General features: G+C 38.1%; 2 protein-coding genes across 2 annotated transcripts in view; one reads left to right on the forward strand and one right to left on the reverse strand.

The window, feature by feature from the left end:
- taf2 (TAF2 RNA polymerase II, TATA box binding protein (TBP)-associated factor) overlaps window positions 1-12,039 on the reverse strand; it is a 29,924-nt gene extending 17,885 nt beyond the window's left edge. The window contains exons 1-10 of the mRNA XM_028018127.1: window positions 11,990-12,039; window positions 11,783-11,837; window positions 10,862-11,022; window positions 9,972-10,090; window positions 9,733-9,874; window positions 8,776-9,007; window positions 6,791-6,975; window positions 6,594-6,707; window positions 1,210-1,309; window positions 480-565 (exon numbers count right to left, since the gene is read on the reverse strand). Of these exons, the coding sequence (XP_027873928.1) occupies window positions 480-565; window positions 1,210-1,309; window positions 6,594-6,707; window positions 6,791-6,975; window positions 8,776-9,007; window positions 9,733-9,874; window positions 9,972-10,090; window positions 10,862-11,022; window positions 11,783-11,837; window positions 11,990-12,039 (1,244 nt within the window). The remainder of the gene's footprint in view (window positions 1-479; window positions 566-1,209; window positions 1,310-6,593; window positions 6,708-6,790; window positions 6,976-8,775; window positions 9,008-9,732; window positions 9,875-9,971; window positions 10,091-10,861; window positions 11,023-11,782; window positions 11,838-11,989) is intronic.
- Window positions 12,040-13,592: 1,553 nt separating this feature from the next.
- LOC114145024 (THAP domain-containing protein 6-like) lies at window positions 13,593-18,371 on the forward strand. The gene is made up of 6 exons (XM_028018344.1): window positions 13,593-13,738; window positions 15,560-15,752; window positions 15,907-16,020; window positions 16,160-16,370; window positions 16,806-16,959; window positions 17,090-18,371. Exons 1-6 carry the CDS (start codon window positions 13,659-13,661, stop codon window positions 17,100-17,102), a joined length of 765 nt encoding a protein of 254 aa, XP_027874145.1. The 5' UTR covers window positions 13,593-13,658; the 3' UTR covers window positions 17,103-18,371.
- Window positions 18,372-18,870: the final 499 nt, after the last annotated feature.

An 18,870-nucleotide genomic window follows, 5' to 3' on the forward strand; every position in this document is an offset into this window, starting at 1 on the left:
AACCCATCAGTTGAACCCCTGCAAGCTCTTTTTACGCTGTGCACAGTCCGGGGGAGGGACTGTGCACAGTGGGGAGGCGTCACACTGACCCTGCGTGCGCTTTGATGTGGCCTTTCTTTGTGTGGTTTTCAGGAGAAAGTCTAAATAAAAGTCTTTTTTTTCCTAAATACTAAATATTTCATTCAGTTGGAGCTGGAATGCAAATATTTAGACCATAACCACTTTGCAACATGTCAGATTAGTTCTGTATTAGCCTGGTTTCACAGTTTTAATCACATTGTGGACTCTACTGTTACGGTGGGCAGACATCTGCATCCTCAGACCATAGCTGCACTCTGGCCGCCCTGAATCACGAAGCATGATCTCCATAAACAATCAGACTTTCAGATCCCCATATTGAAAATTTATAAATTAAACACAAAATATCCTTGGTGGTTCAGCAACAGCTGAAATACGCTTTAAACAAATTAAGTCCCTACTTGTCCTTTTCTTTGCCTCCACTGAAGGTGGGGTGCAACAGAACACCCCCCATCTTCAATTCATACTCCACAATCCGGTCCAGCTCCTGACAAACACAGAAAAGAACATTTTGAAAAATATGTTTATCACAATTACATTTTTGTCAAAGATCTACGTTATTTAAATACCTTCAAGTCCGATAGAAAGAGCTGAATTTAACAAGGGCTTAATATTTGTTTAGAATATGTCAAGGGACTGTTTGCTATGATTTCCACATGCAATCTACAGCAAAAGCTAAAGTGGTCCTGAAAGTTCAAAAGTCCAACATTGTCCATTGTTTATTTTTTCCACTCTGAAATGCAATAAAACTTCAGGTCCAAGTCAAGTCTTAACTGTTTTGAGTTTTTCTCAGACTCTGCAGGCCTCTGTTAACTTTTTAAGAAAAAAAAAATACGGAATATGTTTCTTCTCTTTGAGCTGATTATGGCAGCAGAACTTTGGTTGAACTTGATGCAACCTTTTCTAACCAAACGGCTCATCCGGTTTAAAGATGAGACAAAAACACATAAGTTTAGCAAAGAAAAACGGTCTGAAATTATTTCCTTACATTCACACAGAAAACAAGTGGGTTATTGGAGCTCCAACTGGTTATAAGCTTTTACATCAGAGGGAGATTTTATTTTTTTTTTCCCTACGATTCTGTGGCTCTTAATACAATTCAGTAGGAACAGTTGAAAGCAAAGCAGCTACCTCTTTAATCCAGTGCCGGTATTCATTGACTCCAAAGGTCTTCTTCAGGTACAGACCATAAATGTAGCCAGAGATGCCCTTCAACACCCACTCATCAGCCCTGCAGGAGAACATCGGTTATAAGAGACAAAACATGCCTTTCCAAAGTGTCACAGGCCTTCTGTCTAACAGCTGAATGTGTTCAATGTGTGTTTCAATCAAACTATCTGGGAAATTGTAACAGATATGCACTAATGAATGGAGTTTCTCTGAATGACGCTGGTTTTTAGAAGTAGGTACAGGTCATCCTGAACTTGTTAAAAAAAATGGTATATACTTGTTTATATGGAGTAAAGTCTGGATAGTTACATTCTGCTTTGCTTTGTATTTAATATTACAGTCTTCTCTCAGACCAGCATTCAGGAAGCAACAGTCCAATTAATACAAATGTAGTCTGTCTTGTTTGTAGTCTGTGATTGAAGAATTTTTAGGCTACTGTGCCTCAACAGAATCAGGATTTTAAAGAGGGTGATTGTAGTGTTTTAATTCCCTTATGTAAAGAATAATAAGCCTTTTAGAATTTTTTGTGTAGACTAATAAGCAAAAGTGCAGCGATTGCTAATGCCTGGCCCTTTTCCAAGGCAGCATATGTGTACAGTTACACAGCAGTAGTCTGTGTTTTTGACAGTTCAAAAAAGTCAAAACTTATCTGCCTTGATGGGATGGCGAAAAGACGGTTAAAAGTGACCAAAATTACATTTATATTCAAATTGGGACCGTTTTCATTTAAACTTTTAATCATTTCTGCTTTTTAATGACAAAAGCATTGGAATGCACTCAGAAAGTAATCACTGTGCTTCAGTTTCTCCATATTTTCTTTCTGAATTATGGTCAGTTACATTAAAAAAGCCACCAAAGCCTTTGACATGAAGTTCAAACTTTTTTGGGCTGAAACAATTAATCGACTTAATTGTGATTAATCCATTATAGAAATAATCGTCAACTAATACAGTAATCAATTAATCATTAACTGGAGTATACAGACTCCACAAAATGGAATATGCTGAAAAAAATACCCCCAACATATTCAGAACAGTAACCAAGTCAAAACTATACAAAATACATGTTTTGCACTAATATATGTTTTGCATTAAAAATACCGTTATCAGTAAATAGGTTTTAGCCAAAACTCCTCAAGTGGCCTAGTTTTAGCTTCACCAGGTTGTTAATGCTATGTTATTCCATTTTAGGCTACAAATGTTTATCTTCTTATTTCAATAAAAAAATTGAATTATTTTTCATATTTGAATGTAGTGCCAATATTGTACAAAAAGATTTTAAGTAACTAAATGAAAAATATGTAGACTGTGTCATTTTTAAAAAATCTGATTAATCATCAGAATAATTAATAACTATAATAATTTGTAGTCACTTGTAGCTCTAATTTCAATCTGGATGAATTGAATTATGCAACTTATTCCTCCTAAGGACCAACAGGCAGAACATTGATCCTAAATCATCATATGACCACACAGTCTGACGTGCCTGGAACACATTTGCTCATTTTTTGGAAGTGAATCAGCTCCTTTATGACTTAATAGCCACCAAGTGACCTCACATTGATAATCCAGCACTGACTATGAGGTCATGTGCTTTAATGTGATGATGTGAAGTCAAGTTTCCAAAACACTTCGTTTGTCATTTCCATCTCCTTTCAGCCCACACAGCTTAGCTTCCCCATCCCAGGCAACTCAGAATCAATGAAGGCCACACTTGAGCTGCCTCATCATTTCTGTAAGATGGTTTTGCCCTTTGGGTATTTTTGTGGCAGTCTTTGACACAACACACACACTGCTCACATAATTTTATCATCATGGATTTATTAGCCTGTTAAAAGGAGGCACAATAGGTTGATTCAACCTTGGTGGTTTCACCGCTTCATGCTGTGCTAAACCTTGGCTGCCTTTTATTACCAGAGCTGATTTTATCTACACATTTACTATGAGTAAATACAAAAAAGAGATTTATCCTCCTTGGATGAGGGTATAACTACTGGGTCATGTTTTCATTATTTTCAGCTTCACAGAATCAGATTTTCAGCCTTAGATTTGGGGGAAAATATCTGAGAAATAAATAATTTTTTCTAAAGTTTCTCATTAGGAGGTCATTATTACTGGAAAACTAACTCTGCTGCAGACACACAAAGCACAAACAAAATAGTTTTCTAAGAGGATAATAGTCAACAGTTCCACAGTTGTGCTCAAAACAACAACGCTATTGTCAATTCTAATTCTAGCCGGTTAATTTCTGGTTCAGTTCTAGCCAAGATGGATGTCTCTCTATTGGCGGTGTGTTCCCCACTATGTGGGCGAGAATATGGGCCGGAACGTGGGCGGGCTGTAAGCATGCAGGAGCTGTGGTCGACGCCATGATGATGTCATTTTGGCTGTTCCCTTGGGCGGTCAGTTTCTGCTAAATCTCTCGGTTTATCCGTTCATTGCGGATCGCCCCATCCAGTTGATGCAACGCTGTATGACCTTTTCTGCAAGTGTTGCCTTTACTCATCCAGTGGTGTGATTCCACTGGCCAGTCAACAAATGCAGTCTGTTGTAGGGGTGAACCTATAGCAGTTTTCTGGTTGATTGCCGTTTACCAATCTGTAAAAACCCTGATCTGCCGATTCAAATTCTGGAAGATACCATTTTTTTTTGTCTGAAATGTCACTAAAAATAGCAAAGTTGTCAAAGATTGGGTGACTATTGTTAACTGTAAATGTGCCGACATGACCTGGTGGACTAGGCTAACAGTCAAATCTCTCTCAGGAGATATTAGAACAGGACAGTGGTTGATTTTTCAACATTTGTTGAGGCAGATAGGATCAATGGCTAAGATCAGCTACACATTTAAACATAGACCAATTACCAATCTCCCAAAATTAAGAAAATTGGCTGACCGATAAATCGGTGCACCACTAGTCAGCTGCCAATCGAATCACTTGCGCACAATACCCAGCTTGGCCCAGCTTGTTCCTAAGGTAATTCCTAAAACGCGGAGGAACCGCACAGGATCGGCAAATGGAGACGAATCTGGCCAGGGCTGACAGGGAAAGAACCAGTTAAAGGCACATCTGTGCAGAAGGGGCTACAGTGTACTGAACCACATCGAACCATGCCGTACCGCTCAGTGGAAATAAGGCAAAAGATCTGTGGTTTATTGCAAACTTCCTCTGAGATAGAAGTGATAATAATTCAGTTTCAGACTGCAAGCATGATAAATGTGTCATTAAAGGTATCTTCATATAGCCATTTGTAATCCAGGTCGAAGTTTATTTTTTCCCTCTTCCTTTCCAGTGGAAGGAATCAACACAGTTTTTTTAAATCAACTCTACCTACACATTTTCAAACAGCTGGAAGTTGCAGTCTGTGGCTTTTAAACCATAACAACCAGGAAACAACCTGTGAATAATTGCCTTATTAGTCTCATTTCACTATTTAAAACTGTATTCAAGTCTCCACTGGTGCAGTGGCAAGAGATCGGTGGTGCAAGACTTCAGGAGGATCCACAGTTCTCACAAATATTAGTTCAGTAATCAGCAAAAACACATCTTTAGACATATTTCAGTTTATACAGTTAGTGTTGAATGGTTTTCTTTATACTGATGCTGCAATATATTGAATGTTATTTTTTTCCTCACCTTTGGACAGCGAGAAATAAGAATTTATAGTTTTCCCAATGAATTTGGGTATGAACATAAACTTTCATTTTTTTCTCCCAGTTTCAAAAACCTTGCTATTGTTCTGATCATCCATACATTCCATGATTACAGCCTGCCAGGACTCTTTACGTACATCAGTATGTGCTTCAGAATCTCGTGAATATGCTGACGTACTGTTCAAGGAACTGCTGAATCATTCACAATGATGGATCATTTTTCTCTCAGGAACCCCAAAGAAACAAAAATCAACAGCTTCATTTTTTTGAGTAGACTGTTTACAAACCAGCTGTCCTCTATGAAGCTTAGTGAAAATTGTATGTCTCTAAGAGGAATATAGAGGCACAACAGAGTCAGAAACAGCATGAGAGCAGCGCATGTGTGTGTGTCAGCGAGGATCAAGCAGCTTGTGTTCTTGGACACACAGAAGCGTGTGGAGACCTTCAAGCTAACAAAGATCCCCTCCATTTGTCAGTTAAACAGATGGGTGTGGTAAAGAGCCGTTTTTGCTTTTCTTTGCGTCTGACAGGATAATGAGTCTGGCCTGTTTTCAGTTAAGGGCCCCAGTGAGCCCCTGCTTTGAGAAATTGCTAACAGCAGTGGCACGCTCTGTTAAAAATCATGACAACAGCCTGCTGAACATTAAACACCACATAGAGGGAAGGCCCCACCACATGTGATGTTTGTTTCAAGGCCAGACAAAATGAGGGATGAAGAGAAAAGGAGAAAATGAATGAGGAGGCACAGACAGTACTCCTACAATATGTGGAAATATACGGAGTGATATTTTATTTGTTAGGGTGTTTTCACACCTGATAGTCCGGTAGTCTCTGTTAAATTGGGGAGCAAAGTGGCAGTATTTGATCCATTTTCAGTTGCTGGTGTTCCCTTTCACACTGCATTGTGTCAAACCAACCAAACCTTTCAGCAACCTGTTCCCCTCCCCGCCTGTGGGGGCGCTGCACCGAGAACAATTGAAGGAAACAACACAACTTCCTTCTTCAAGAAATGTAAACAAAACTTTAGTGGCATCAGATTTTTTTTTTTGAAATTTTCTCTTCTTTTTGGCAAAAAACCATTTCTCTCACTACTGCTTGACTCATGAGTTTGTATTGGTTCTATTTACCCAGAATGCCATCAGCTGCAGTCTGCTTTATGCTTTTGGAGTGGTCAGAAGTGTCAGCCCCTGTTATAAGGCATCCTTTCCCCATAACTTTAGGTGTGCTCAGTGTCTGTGAATAAAACAGCTTCTCATAGTAATCAATCTGGTACATAGAGGGGACAGATTATGATTTCTCATACTGACAAAAAGAACCCATAAAACTTTGAGTATTGTTGCAAATCTCTTAACAGCAGCCATTAAATGCATTGAGGGCTAAATGGTAGCAGAGTTGAAAAAGAAGGTCAGCCTCTGCTGAGGATTGTTTACATGTTACTGCAAGACTCCTCCAAGAAATGCTGACAATTCTTATCCATTATGCAGACATGTGGTGTACAAGGTTTATCTCAGAGTCCAACTACATCATGCTTTATACCTCCAGAGACTCTGGAGCAACTACCCTAAGATGACCACACTGGAGAGGCGGTATGGTGCTGAGTCATGGTGGTGGACTTGGTGGGAAAAGAGGTGAAATACGAACACTTGTTTAGTCTGAGATTCTGTCCTCGCATAACGAAACAAGTTACGCCTCACCAGGACATTCTGGAGATAAAACAGCCGAAGAACTGCTGGGCCAAGGCCTGGGCCAGACAGCGTCGGGTCTGAGGGGTCTGGTCTATAATCATAGGGCTGTGGAGCAGGTTGGTGCTGAAACACAAAGCAAACTGCATGAATAACAACCTACAACACATGGAACAATCTGCAGACGAGACCTCTGTTTCCATGCAAACCTAAAAATGCTCATCGACGCATAGGATGACACTTGAACGTAGGCCTCGTCCACAAACACGGTCTTAAAACAGGAGTAAGGGTAGCGGCACGTCAGGATCTCCTCGTAGAACTCAAAAATCTCGTGCAGGTAGGACATGGAGTGTTTGAGCAGAGGGAGCAGCTGCGGCAGGCAGAAATGGGTCACCTGCAGAGGACAGGAGCATGACAGAGGGCTTGGTACTGGAACCTGGACAGTTGTGTCTCAGAAACTTCAACTTCAATCTGACAACTGGTGTTTAGAGACATCTAGTGGTCATGAGGAGAAGTTACAGAAAGGCTCATTCAAAACTAGATTAATCTAGAGATTAATTTCACATATTTATAAGAAAAAACTTGAATATTCCCTAATCCTAATCCATTTGCAAGAAGAAAAATATACAATTTTAGAGATTATAAATTCAGATATTTGAAATAAAATGTTCCAGAGGTCCAGTAACGTTCAAGTGGTAAATTTAAGAGATGTGCATTTGAGTTTAAGTGTCAGAGGTAGACCTGAGTTCTGTTCATTTATCAGACATATCCTGGGACCAGACTCACCAGGAACACCTCGAACCAGATCCAGAATACACACCTGAAATAGTGAGGAGGAAGCTGACATATGGCTGCAGTCAGACTGGACCCGGACGTTTTATACCTCTATTACAAGATCTATGTCTGACACTCTGGAAAATATCCACAAGTGCATCCCTCACATTTCCATCTCAATCTTAGAAAACGTCTGCTACTTTCTGTCACAAATGTCTGACTTTATAATCTTAGATAACCTCTGAGTTTTTCTCATGAAATTAAATGGTTTTTCTCCCTTGCAAATGTCTGACTTTACAATGTCAAACAATATTCTAGTTTTAACATTGGAAATTTATGCTGGCAATAAGGAAAATTTTAATTTTTACTTCTTGTCCACAGAAAATATCAGCGTTTTTCCTTGTAGATGTGTAAAATTAACCTAAAAATGTCAGTTTCTTTGACAAAAAATTACTCCTTTTAAGATTTGTGTCTTTTATCTACAATGGTCCTAATTCTTTACTATAAAGACATCTATGAATAGACAGGAAAAAATGAAAGGCTGCTTAGTATCAGAACCACTTATTTACCTTTACATGGTTATGAGTTTTACTGGACAATATGGATCTGAAATTAACTTGAATTACTGTAAAAAAAAAATTAACTTTAATTTTTCCAGATAAAACAAGGTACGGGAAGATTGAAATGTAGGTAAAAAAAAGTAAATAGTCATCAATATCTTTAGTCAACATATACAGTACAGACCAAAAGTTTGGACACACCTTTTAATTCAATGAGCTTCCTTTATTTTCATGACTATTGACATTGTAGATTCACACTGAAGGCATCAAAACTATGAATAACACATGTGGAAATATGCACTAAACAAAAAAGTGTAAAACAACTGAAAATAGCCCTTATATTCTAGTTTCTTCAAAGCAGCAACCTTTTTGCTGTGATTACTGCTTTGACACACTCTGCATTTTCTTGATGAGCTTCAAGAGGTCGTCACCTGAAATGGTTTTCACTTCATAGGTCAACCTGCCCTGTCAGGTTAATAAGTGGGATTTATTGCCTTATAAATAGTCATGAAAATAAAGAAAACCCATTTTAATTAGAAGGTGTGTCCAAACTTTTGGTCTGTACTGTATATATTTTTTAAATATGTTGACTATTTACAGCTGATATAGAGGTGACTTAACTAGATAAAACCTGATCAAGTTTTTAATTCTCAGAAGGTTCTTCAGGTTCGGAGACAACAACCAGGGAGTTGCAAAGTCCCTGAAGTTCCTGGGTTTAACAAGATTTTCCAGAGATGGGCAGCCCAATGATGAGCAATAGAAAAAGAAGAAAAGCGTTTTTTTCCCCCTATTCTATTAATTTGAGAACTAAATGTCTGGACATCTTTCAGTAACATCCAGACAGATCACAGAGTACGCACCTCGTGCATGTAGGGGTCCACAAGGATTTCAAAGGGCCCCACAGCCAGGGAGATGTTCGGAGCTGCAGTGGGGATGGGGAGGACGTAGTGGAATGTCTTCTTCCTCATGTCATGGGTGTAGATGGTCTCCACCAGGTCCCCACAGGACACTGCCACCATGGACGCATCTACAGTGAACTCCAGCTTCCATGTACACAGTTCTGAGTAGGAGTCCACACAGGGGAACCAGAACCTGGAGAGAGAAAAGATTCAGAAGGGGCCACAAAGATGGAAGAATTCCCAGGTTTTGTTTCTATAATCAATCTATTAAAGGGGAAGTATTATGTATTTTCCAAACAAATAGTGCCATTTTACTGTACAATCAAGTGACCATGCTACCTTCAGTTGTTATAAAAATGCTATATGTCACATATGATTTAAAGAAATTTTGCTTCATAATTTAATGCCTTGACATTGGGATACCATCTCTCCAAAAACTCCTGCTCTTTCTAAAACATTACCTTCATGTAGTCACTATGGCTCCTATATTAACCCATTAACAACAATTTTACCCACAATCTACTGAAAAGTAACTCATATAATGAGCTCAGCAGATGAGTAGTTCCACCATGTGTTTGCTAATTGCTGCTGGCTAGTCTGAAGGAGCCGAGTAAGGGAATCACTGGGGAGCTGCTCTTTGAGGTGGAATCTCTGAAACTGCAGTTCTGAGGAGGTGTAGCACCTCGAAGGCAGGGCTAGCTCCACCCAGGCGTTTTGCACAACTGAATGGTTGCCACGGGAGATTAAAAAATTTCTCAAACATGCATGAAAAAAAAAAATCAAAGCAACACTCCAGGAATGTTTTTGATGAGTGAATAACATTATAACATGATGTGAAGCTCAAAAAAGTCAATTTTACATATAACTGGTTAAACTGAAGTGACTTCAGATAATCCGGATGTTGCACTAATGTCCAACCTTGTGGAGTTCTGGTATCCAAAGGAGAACACGTGGGCCCCCCTCTCTGCCATGCTGCCTTCCACATCAGGAACAACAAAGTGGAGACCCCCTTTGGGCTGGTCCAATGAAAACTCAATATAAACCTTTAACACCTTCAGCTCTGGACCCAAACACAAACATGTGATACGAGTCATTATCAAAACGATCTCAGTCATTTTTTCTGACAGGGTGATGAGAATGTGAAGACATCATCTCACCATCTCCTTGTTTCCAGAGCTCAGAGGGAACTTTGATCACCAGTTCTCCATTCCCAGCGTCGGGGTCCACAGCACTTACAGCCGCTGTGTAGGCACTGGAGAAATAGTTCAGGTTCCGTCTGTTCAGAAAAAACATTATTATCTAGCAGTTGTACTTTAATTCAGAAAGCTGTCCAAACATTTCCAGCTCAGATAAGCTGCTGGACAAGGGCAGGAATGTGTCAGTAGAACACAAACTGTCTTTAACAACTTCATACAGATGGTAGCAGAGGCTTAAACCCACCTATGGTCAAAATTATAAATATAGTTTTGGAAAATTGGGAATTAAACTGTGTTTTTCCCTGCAACAAACTCCCACATTACCACAGCTCCTCCACTGTGCTTAACTTCAGAAGCCCACATTTATGTTACAACTCTGTCCCTGAGATACATTATTCTGAGCAGGAACTACAATTTTACATATTACACCGTGTTCCAAATTATTATGCAAATTGGATTTAGGTGTCATAAAAATAAAATGTTTTGTTGTGCTATTAAATTTATAGATAGTATTCTGTGTCAGGGCTCTTTGAATCACTATAATTAATTTCAGAGAGCTGGGTTGATTAGTTTGTCTGGTGAGCTCAATTAAAGGAAATCTACTTAAGAAGGATGTTCCACATTATCAAGGAGGCCACAGGTTTCAAGCAATACTTTATGTTTTCAGACTAGGAATAGCTTACATAGCAAGCCAAAATGATCAAGACAGGAAGAAATCAAAATTACAAAACAATAAAATGGCTAAAAGTTGAAACAATAGCATCCAATCACACAGAACTTATCAACTCCACAAACTAAAGCGTAAACTAGTTTGTTGGTTCCCTTTCTGTGACAGCTCTGGTTCTACTTACTGCTTGGACTCGTTGTGGCACACCTCAAGGGTGGGGTCGTTGTAAATGAAAGGGGCTTCTAGATCGTTGACTCTGACCCTGTAGATTCTGCACTGTTTACTATTCAACTTGATCCTGTTCAGGTTGACCACTGTGGGGAAAATGGTCAGCTCCACATAACCCTGCAGCACAGTGAGGAGGCAGAGGTCAGTCACTGCTATCACTAGAAAAATACAAATGATTTGAGGTTAAGTATCTGGTTAAAAACAAATACTTAAAGGGTATTAAAAGAAATTATTACTGAAGCTTAGAAAATTGTTTTTGCTGCTCCATCTACATTTCAAACTGAAAATATGAATTAATATTTGCTATTTTAATATGTAACTAGTAATTTTCCTTTGCATAATGTAATTATCATGTGTCAGATCAGAAAGGTTATAGTTATTTTAAAGTTTATCAAAACCTTTGATGAATGAATTCTGTTGTGGCTTTTGCATTTTCTTGACCCTCCTAGGCCACTATAGGGATTTTTTTTTTTTAAGCATAACATCCATTGTAACCTTTTGTTGTTGTGTTGTGGCCTTTTGTTTTTGTGTTGTGCGTTAGGTTAAAGTGGAAGTTATGCCAGCTAATGTGTCATAACTCTCATGTTAGCATGAATCCTCTTCTGGCTTTTGCTGTTGTGTTGAAGTTTTGCATTTTGTTGAACCTTCTAAGCCACAGTAAGTATGAATTTTTCGATAATATTCCTTCACAGGGAAGGTTTTAATTAATTAACTTGAAAAACTAGACTGTAAGAAAGCAAATGGACAGAAGTATGAGGGGAAAATCATATGGATGGATAAAAAGATTAATAGATAATGGATAAAACGAATGCTGCCCCTTTTCTGGTCTTCTTTAAGACCTGGAATGTAAAAATCCCCCACTAAGAATAGTACTCACAATGACAGACTTCCTTTGGAAATTGATGTTGTTGATGCACACCACCTGATGGGTCGTAAAAGCAATAACCAAATAATATTAACACGTAAGTAATGTGACAAACACTAGTAAATATTAGCAACATGCAACACGGTGACTATTCTGAACACAACTGGAAATCAATTTTCTTTCATTCTGATTTCTTGCAACGTAGAACAGAATACTTATAATTTAAAAGGTCGTGGACTCTCGAATCCTTTATCCTTCTTCTTGTTCATCTTTGATTAGAGCTTGAATAAGTCATGCATCCGTAATGGTGCTCTTCACTTAGAGCTGCTGAAGATCATCAGAGAAAACTCATCACACAGCGGACAGATCTGCAGCTGCAAGCCGCTGTGCTGTGGGCTCCCCAAGAGCTGTGTTCACCCGGAGACCGTCGTAAGAACTCCGCGGAAGTATTTCCACATAAAATAATAAAGAGAAGCGATGAGTTCCGAAGAGGGGTTGAACGACGTGGAACCGTTAGTTTATTGATACAGAAAAGAGACTCTGTAACATCAAAATAGACGCTCACAGAACTGTAGCTGCAGCGCTTTGGTGTTCCGCCATTTTGTTTGTAACCTTTGACCTGCCGCGTAAAAACAAACTAAACAAAAAAGGAAAAATAAATAAATTTATAAAACCTACACTTATAAGAACGATCAAATTTGAATCATAAGTATAAAGTTGTTATTATTACTCAGATTAACTTGAATAAAAACAGGAACACCTTAACTACTCCATACGGGCGGAGCCTGTTTGAGAAAATAGTCGTATTTCCTGCATCCCATTGGCTGTTGGAAGGCAGGCAATACCATAGACATGAATACGTAAACGCCTCATGGAGCGGGTCGGCCCATTGCTGCGATACGTCACAGCGTCCGCCATATTGGATGTGGCCTATAAGCCAGTAAGCTAATACAAGTAAATTGACCGAACTTCAAAGTGCCGTTCTACAAAGTATTTTAAGTTAATACCTTTCATTGACACATTTTCTCACACACACATACACACTTATTTGGTAATCAAATAAATGACTAAAGACATAGTTTCTAACTTTTGATGTGATTATTTAATTGGTTTGGGCGATTTCTGAATAAAGAGCACAGTGTTTTTATTTGATAGAAATTATTCTGATAATTTTTATATTGACATTGATGAACAGACTCACACTTTTACAATGTTTTATTAAAGAACATATTTACATGATTCCATAATTTAAAGTACATTTAACGTTTCAAGACAATCTTTTTTCTTGTATTTATTTTTTATATATATTATTGATAAATGTCTTGACAATGACTTTGATAAATCAATCATTGTCAAACATTAAACTACATATTTTTCTTACTTTTTTCTGGAAAAAAATATTTATTACAGTATGTTGTCAACTCTGCTATTGACAGCAAAGATTGAAAATATTTCTAAGAGAGTAAATTAGTTTTGTTTCATTACATTACATGTATTAATTCTTCAATCTGAATCTAATACTTCAGATTGAGATATTTAAAAATACACAAAAAGTGAAAGAATAAAACACATTTATTTATTATACTGGGAACACTGGCCACAGGCAGGGCTTCAGTCTGCTGGTCACACTGGGAGAACTCCAATCACTTCTTTCATCCTTACTGTAATGCCAATGAATCCAGTTTGTACTGTAAAACGGTTGAAACAAGTCCACACAGCACATGATTTAGTGAGCTCCGATCGCTCTACTGCCACACACAAGATGGCGGTGACGTAACCCAGGACTCAGCGCTCAATGCGGCGTCTACGTATTCATTTCTATGGGAAATACGGCCGCCATCTTGGAGCGGTCGTCCTACCTACTTGGCTAAATCAAAAACATCACAAGATGCCTCAGCACTGTGCGGCTAATCTTTGCTCAAATCGACGGACTGTTGACGTTAGGACTCGGGGGATAACTTTTCACAAGTAAGATAAACGTGGAAGAATGCGTCGATTGAAAACCGTACACATAAAATAAATTCTGAGTGCCTTATACATTTTCTGCTATTACTGGTACAATCGCATTTAAGTGTATCAAATACACTGTTGCTTTTTACAATGAGGTGAAATGTTATGATGGGAAAGTTTGGTTAAAAAACAACAGCAAAACACTTAAAATCAGTGAGGTATGTGAATGTAGACATTCATTGCATCAGCTACACAATGAAACTTACATTGTACTATATAATGCATGTATGTACTTATAAATCTCTTACGGATTTCCTCTCTGTGTTCAGTGTTTTATATTCGTTTTGTTTGATGCGTACACCTCTTTTCAGCGCTGATATATTGTAAAGGGTATAATTTCAAGTTTTGAAAAAAAAAGTTAACCAAATATTTCACACGAGTAAGTCCACAAGCGACCTGGTAGATATATTGAAAGCATAGAGAGCTGCATCTCGTACACGTGTGTTGAGTTTTTTGCTAGAATAGCGCTGGTCACTTTTGATTGTTTGTGCGTGGGACGTTCAATGCGCGCATGGAGTTTAATACACGCTAGTGGGAAATTAAAATGGTGCTTTTCTCGGCTTTTGTCATGAATTTGACATTATACCATCAAACTTTTACACAGGTGTGTCACAGATGATTCATATTTAATTCTTTCACCTTATTAACATTAAGCACAAGTGGGCAGAGTACCCAAAAATTGCACTCAATTAAAAGTATCATTAATTCAACATATTTTTATTCAAGTAAAAGTAAAAAGTAGCCATCCAAGAAACTACTCAAATAAGAGTAAAAATGTATTTGGTAAACAAGTCTTCTTAAGTACTGAGTAGTGTTGAGAATAAATAATTCTGTGTTTTCCTTCTTTCTTTGTTAGCTAGTTGCTAAGCTAAAGCTAAAAGAAATGTCATGTTAGGAAACACCCTCAAGGATAAGATTATATTATACTAGGAGCTAAGGAACGAATTCTTTGGGGCGTAACTAGAGGCTAACAAAGGAGATCACAACCCCTTCTGGGGACCATTTTGACTTGCTACCTTGTAAAGGTGGCATGTGAAATGGACCAGCTATATTTTGGTATTAATAAATGGAATTCATAAATTCAACTCTCTGACTCTTCTGTAACCTCATACATCAAGAACTCCGCATGGAGAACGGTTAATTCTCCACAGTAGTTCATCAAATTATCAATCATTTAATATTTAAACGTCAACAGATGGACCAAAATATAAAGTTAAGGGGAAATTTTGGTATTTTAAGGACCAAAATGACAGTAATTCAATATAAAATATGTGAAACTTTTAACAAAAACTGTGGGTGTATGTCTGAGTCTTAGTCTGGTGAATTTTTGGTTAAAACATGTTTGTTTTTCATTCAGTGGGTAGAGAATCCAGGAATTCTACTCAATAAGGGTAGTGATAGTGAAATTACTCAAGTAAAAGTAAAAACCACAACTTAGTAAAAAGAACTCCTACAATTTTTTTTAAGTTACTCAAGTAAATGTAATTGAATCAATATCACTACTACCCAGCTGACAGTAAGATGCCAATATCTCATGCCCACCATTCATACAACAGAACATCTGACTGAACAGTTTTCAAACAAGCTTATTCACATTTTCATTAATTTTTATTCATTATTAACAGAAATGCATCAAAATTGAATTGAAGTAAAGTTATAAGAAATTGAAAATAAAAAGTAGTAAAACAGGGAGAACATTATAATGAAAAAATAAGACTAATCTACTTTGAACAATGTTTTCGTGTAGGCACTTGCAAATATCCCGTTTTTGTTTTGAAGGTTTCCCAAAGACAAAAATGTGAGGAAGAAGTGGGAAGCGACTTTGCAGAGAGAGGGATTCACTGCAAGTGATTCATCAGTGCTGTGCAGTGAGCATTTTAAACAGGAGGATTTTGACAGAACCGGTCAGATTGTCCGACTGAGAGATGGCGCTATTCCATCAATCTTCAGCTTCCCTGCTGACCTCCAAAGAGTAGGTGTATCGTCTTAAGTCTCTTAGCATTCACAAATGTACAGATTGTATTATCACTCACAGGACAGGGTGAGATACTCATTCCTCCATTCGTTTATGTGTACAGATAGCTATATACTGTAAAGTTCATAATCATTATGCTTCTTCACTTTAGCCAGAAAAGTGCAGGACCACAGAAACCTCCATAAAAGTTGAATCTAGCCTGTCTGTGGCCTCTCAGGATGCCACAGAAACTTGTACCTCACAGCCGCAACCTCAGTCTAATGATGTGAGTATTTATATTTTAAACATGATATTATAATGGTCATGGTCATATTAAACTCTCAAACCACTCATATTAAACACACTCACAATTGAAGGCAGTCAATTAGATCACATAGTGTGATCTTCATCTCTCTGTCTTTTAGGATCATGGCTACGCCTTGCCAGCTTCTCTTTCCGCTGTTGCGGCTAAACTGAAGGAAGCCTTGGCAAGAGTGGAAAGTCTAGAGCGGGAAAAGAAAAACGCCATGGCCAGAGAAAAGAGGGCAAAGACCACAGTTCAGTCTCTATTGGGGGATTTGAGTGACAAGAAACTAATAAATAAGAAGCTCAGAGAGAGGCTTGAATTATACTCAGGTAAGATGAAATTAGCTCTTTGAAATTCATATTAAAGACCCATTCAGTAAATTATTCAAAAGTCCATTTATTTCAGGAACTTTAACACTAAGTGAAACACTTTATATAGATTAACTAAACATAAATTAAAAATCCTTCATTGCTGTTAATTATGATTTCCTGCTTACAGTTAATGCACACAAGATTAATTAACATCAGACATTACATCAGACCAATAAAAAAAAACATTTTTAATACAGAGATGTAGCCTTAATGAAAAGTTTGTCTTATACCTGCTTTCGGGTTGTCGTCTATTTTCAAAAGGTATTTTTTATCTGACAAATGAGCCTCATTGGAACACATATTCTAATTTATTTAATATAACTACTGTTTTTTTAACATCCTCAGCTATTTATCTGAAGGAGAGGTTTTTCATTTTTACTCTTAACATTTCAGATCTTCAGCTGGACTTCTTGGAAAAGCAGGGCCATGAGTACACAAAGGAGCACAGAGAGTTTGCCCTCACACTCCATCTGCACAGTCCAAAGGCATACAAGTACCTCCGGGACACTGGAAAATTGCCCCTCCCACATCCACATACATTACAAAGGTAGCCTTAATGTTGACCAGTTTATTTATTGTTTTAATTACAATAAACTTTGAAAATATACTCAATAAATGTCTTTGTATGTTATGTCTTATAAGTAATTCCTGTATGATGTGCCCGTTTTGTAATCTAGGTGGCTGGAGTAACAATCCATCTGCATGCCAGTTCCAGGACGTCTGATGGTTCGATCTGGTGGCTCACCTAGTGGGACAGGCAATGTGGCTGCCCAACATGATGACGTGTACCTGTCACCTTTAGATGTCCTCTGCTTGAATTGCTGAAGAGTAACAATCTCCATTTCAGCTGTTGTGTGCGACCATGGCTATCTTCCAACTAAGTTTGGTGATCTGGTGGAAAATGCTCTGGTCTATACAGCAGGATTTGTAGCAGATTCTACGAAAACTGCTGTGTCGCGTGAGCTGGTCAGAAATGTTACGTCATCATCATTTGATGAAAACTACCACCTCCTAACCCTGAACATGGTTGCCCTTGTGGTTCCGTCACAAGGCACTGTGAAGCTGCTGAGAGCTGAGATACTGGAGCTTCAACACAGCAACCTCCAAAGGTGTCAACCATTGCACACATTGTTCGCAAAGACACTGGAGAATTAGACATAATTTGACACTCAGGGTTTCCCCCAGTGTATCGTAAGCCTGGCAGGCCAGCAGGCTTTACTCCTGTGCGTTTAGTCTCAACATGCTGACTCTGTGTCTGTGCTGATAAAGTCTGAATTCCTGCTTAGCTGGTGCGTTAGTGAGCTGGTGGTTCTGTCCGTGGAGGAGCTTTCACGCTCGCCTCATTGTCACTCAGCACACGGGTTTATTTTTATTTTATTTGTTTGCAGTGACACACCAAACTGCACATAATGAAATGTTTTATCTACAGTCAGCTAGGATTAATGCGCGCGTCCGCGCTGAGAGCAGAAAAACTTGTCCCATAAAGTTCGGGCAAGCAAAACTGTCTTTGTGGCGCTTATTTAAAAACCTTAATAGCCACGAAATGGAACAGCTACTAAAACCACATAAATTGTCAGCTTAACATTCTTTAATATAAAGATGTATTAATGCATCTTTAACACTGCCAGTAGTATTAAAGATCACCGGGCATAGAGGGGAAACCCTGACACTGATAATCATCATTCTTTCTGACTTGTTGTCATTGGTTATGTCTTTGTTTTTTTAAGATAAAGATGCACCACATTGTCAAAGTAACTTCTCTTGATTTACAGAAAGGCAGTACAAGAAAAAACATCACTTGAAAATGCTTTAGTTTAGTCTGTTACCACAAGAAAGTCCTGTTGCTTGGCGTCAACCAAATGAACAAAATGCCTTGTTTTTGTGAGCTGTTTTTAAAATATTTGTAAATATTTTTGGTTTAACAGTACATTCTTTATTAAACCATGTTAAAGATATTAAGAGTGATTACTATGTGTATATGTATAGTCACCTTCTGTTCATAATACTGGGATGAAGTATTTTTAACAGACTGTCATAAAGTGCGGTTAGCAGTGGTATCACTTCTGTGATTGGTTTTTATATCTTTATTTTTCAATATTATTTTTCATGTCAATATTAACACAATGAGGCTTGCCGTTAAGTGGCTCCATGACACGTTGAATTTCACTCGTGGATTTGATTAAGAACTGGTTTTGTTTTTGTGTTCTTTATCATTTCTGTACAATAAACCCACCGATTTATAGATCGATAGACAGATTTACAGTATATGCAAAATATCACCCATGTTTCTGTCCTACAATATGTATGACATTAAGAGGAGTACTGGCACTTATTTTGTCCCCCCGACTCAAAGCACAATTTTTCTCAAGTAGTTCAAAGTTTATTCCATTCTGGAACCAAGTCAACACAGCACCTCCTCTCCTCTGTCATGTGCCTCCTGAGACAGAAAACAACAATT

This window comes from Xiphophorus couchianus, chromosome 5, assembly GCF_001444195.1.
Source record: "Xiphophorus couchianus chromosome 5, X_couchianus-1.0, whole genome shotgun sequence".
Taxonomy (NCBI): domain Eukaryota; kingdom Metazoa; phylum Chordata; class Actinopteri; order Cyprinodontiformes; family Poeciliidae; genus Xiphophorus; species Xiphophorus couchianus.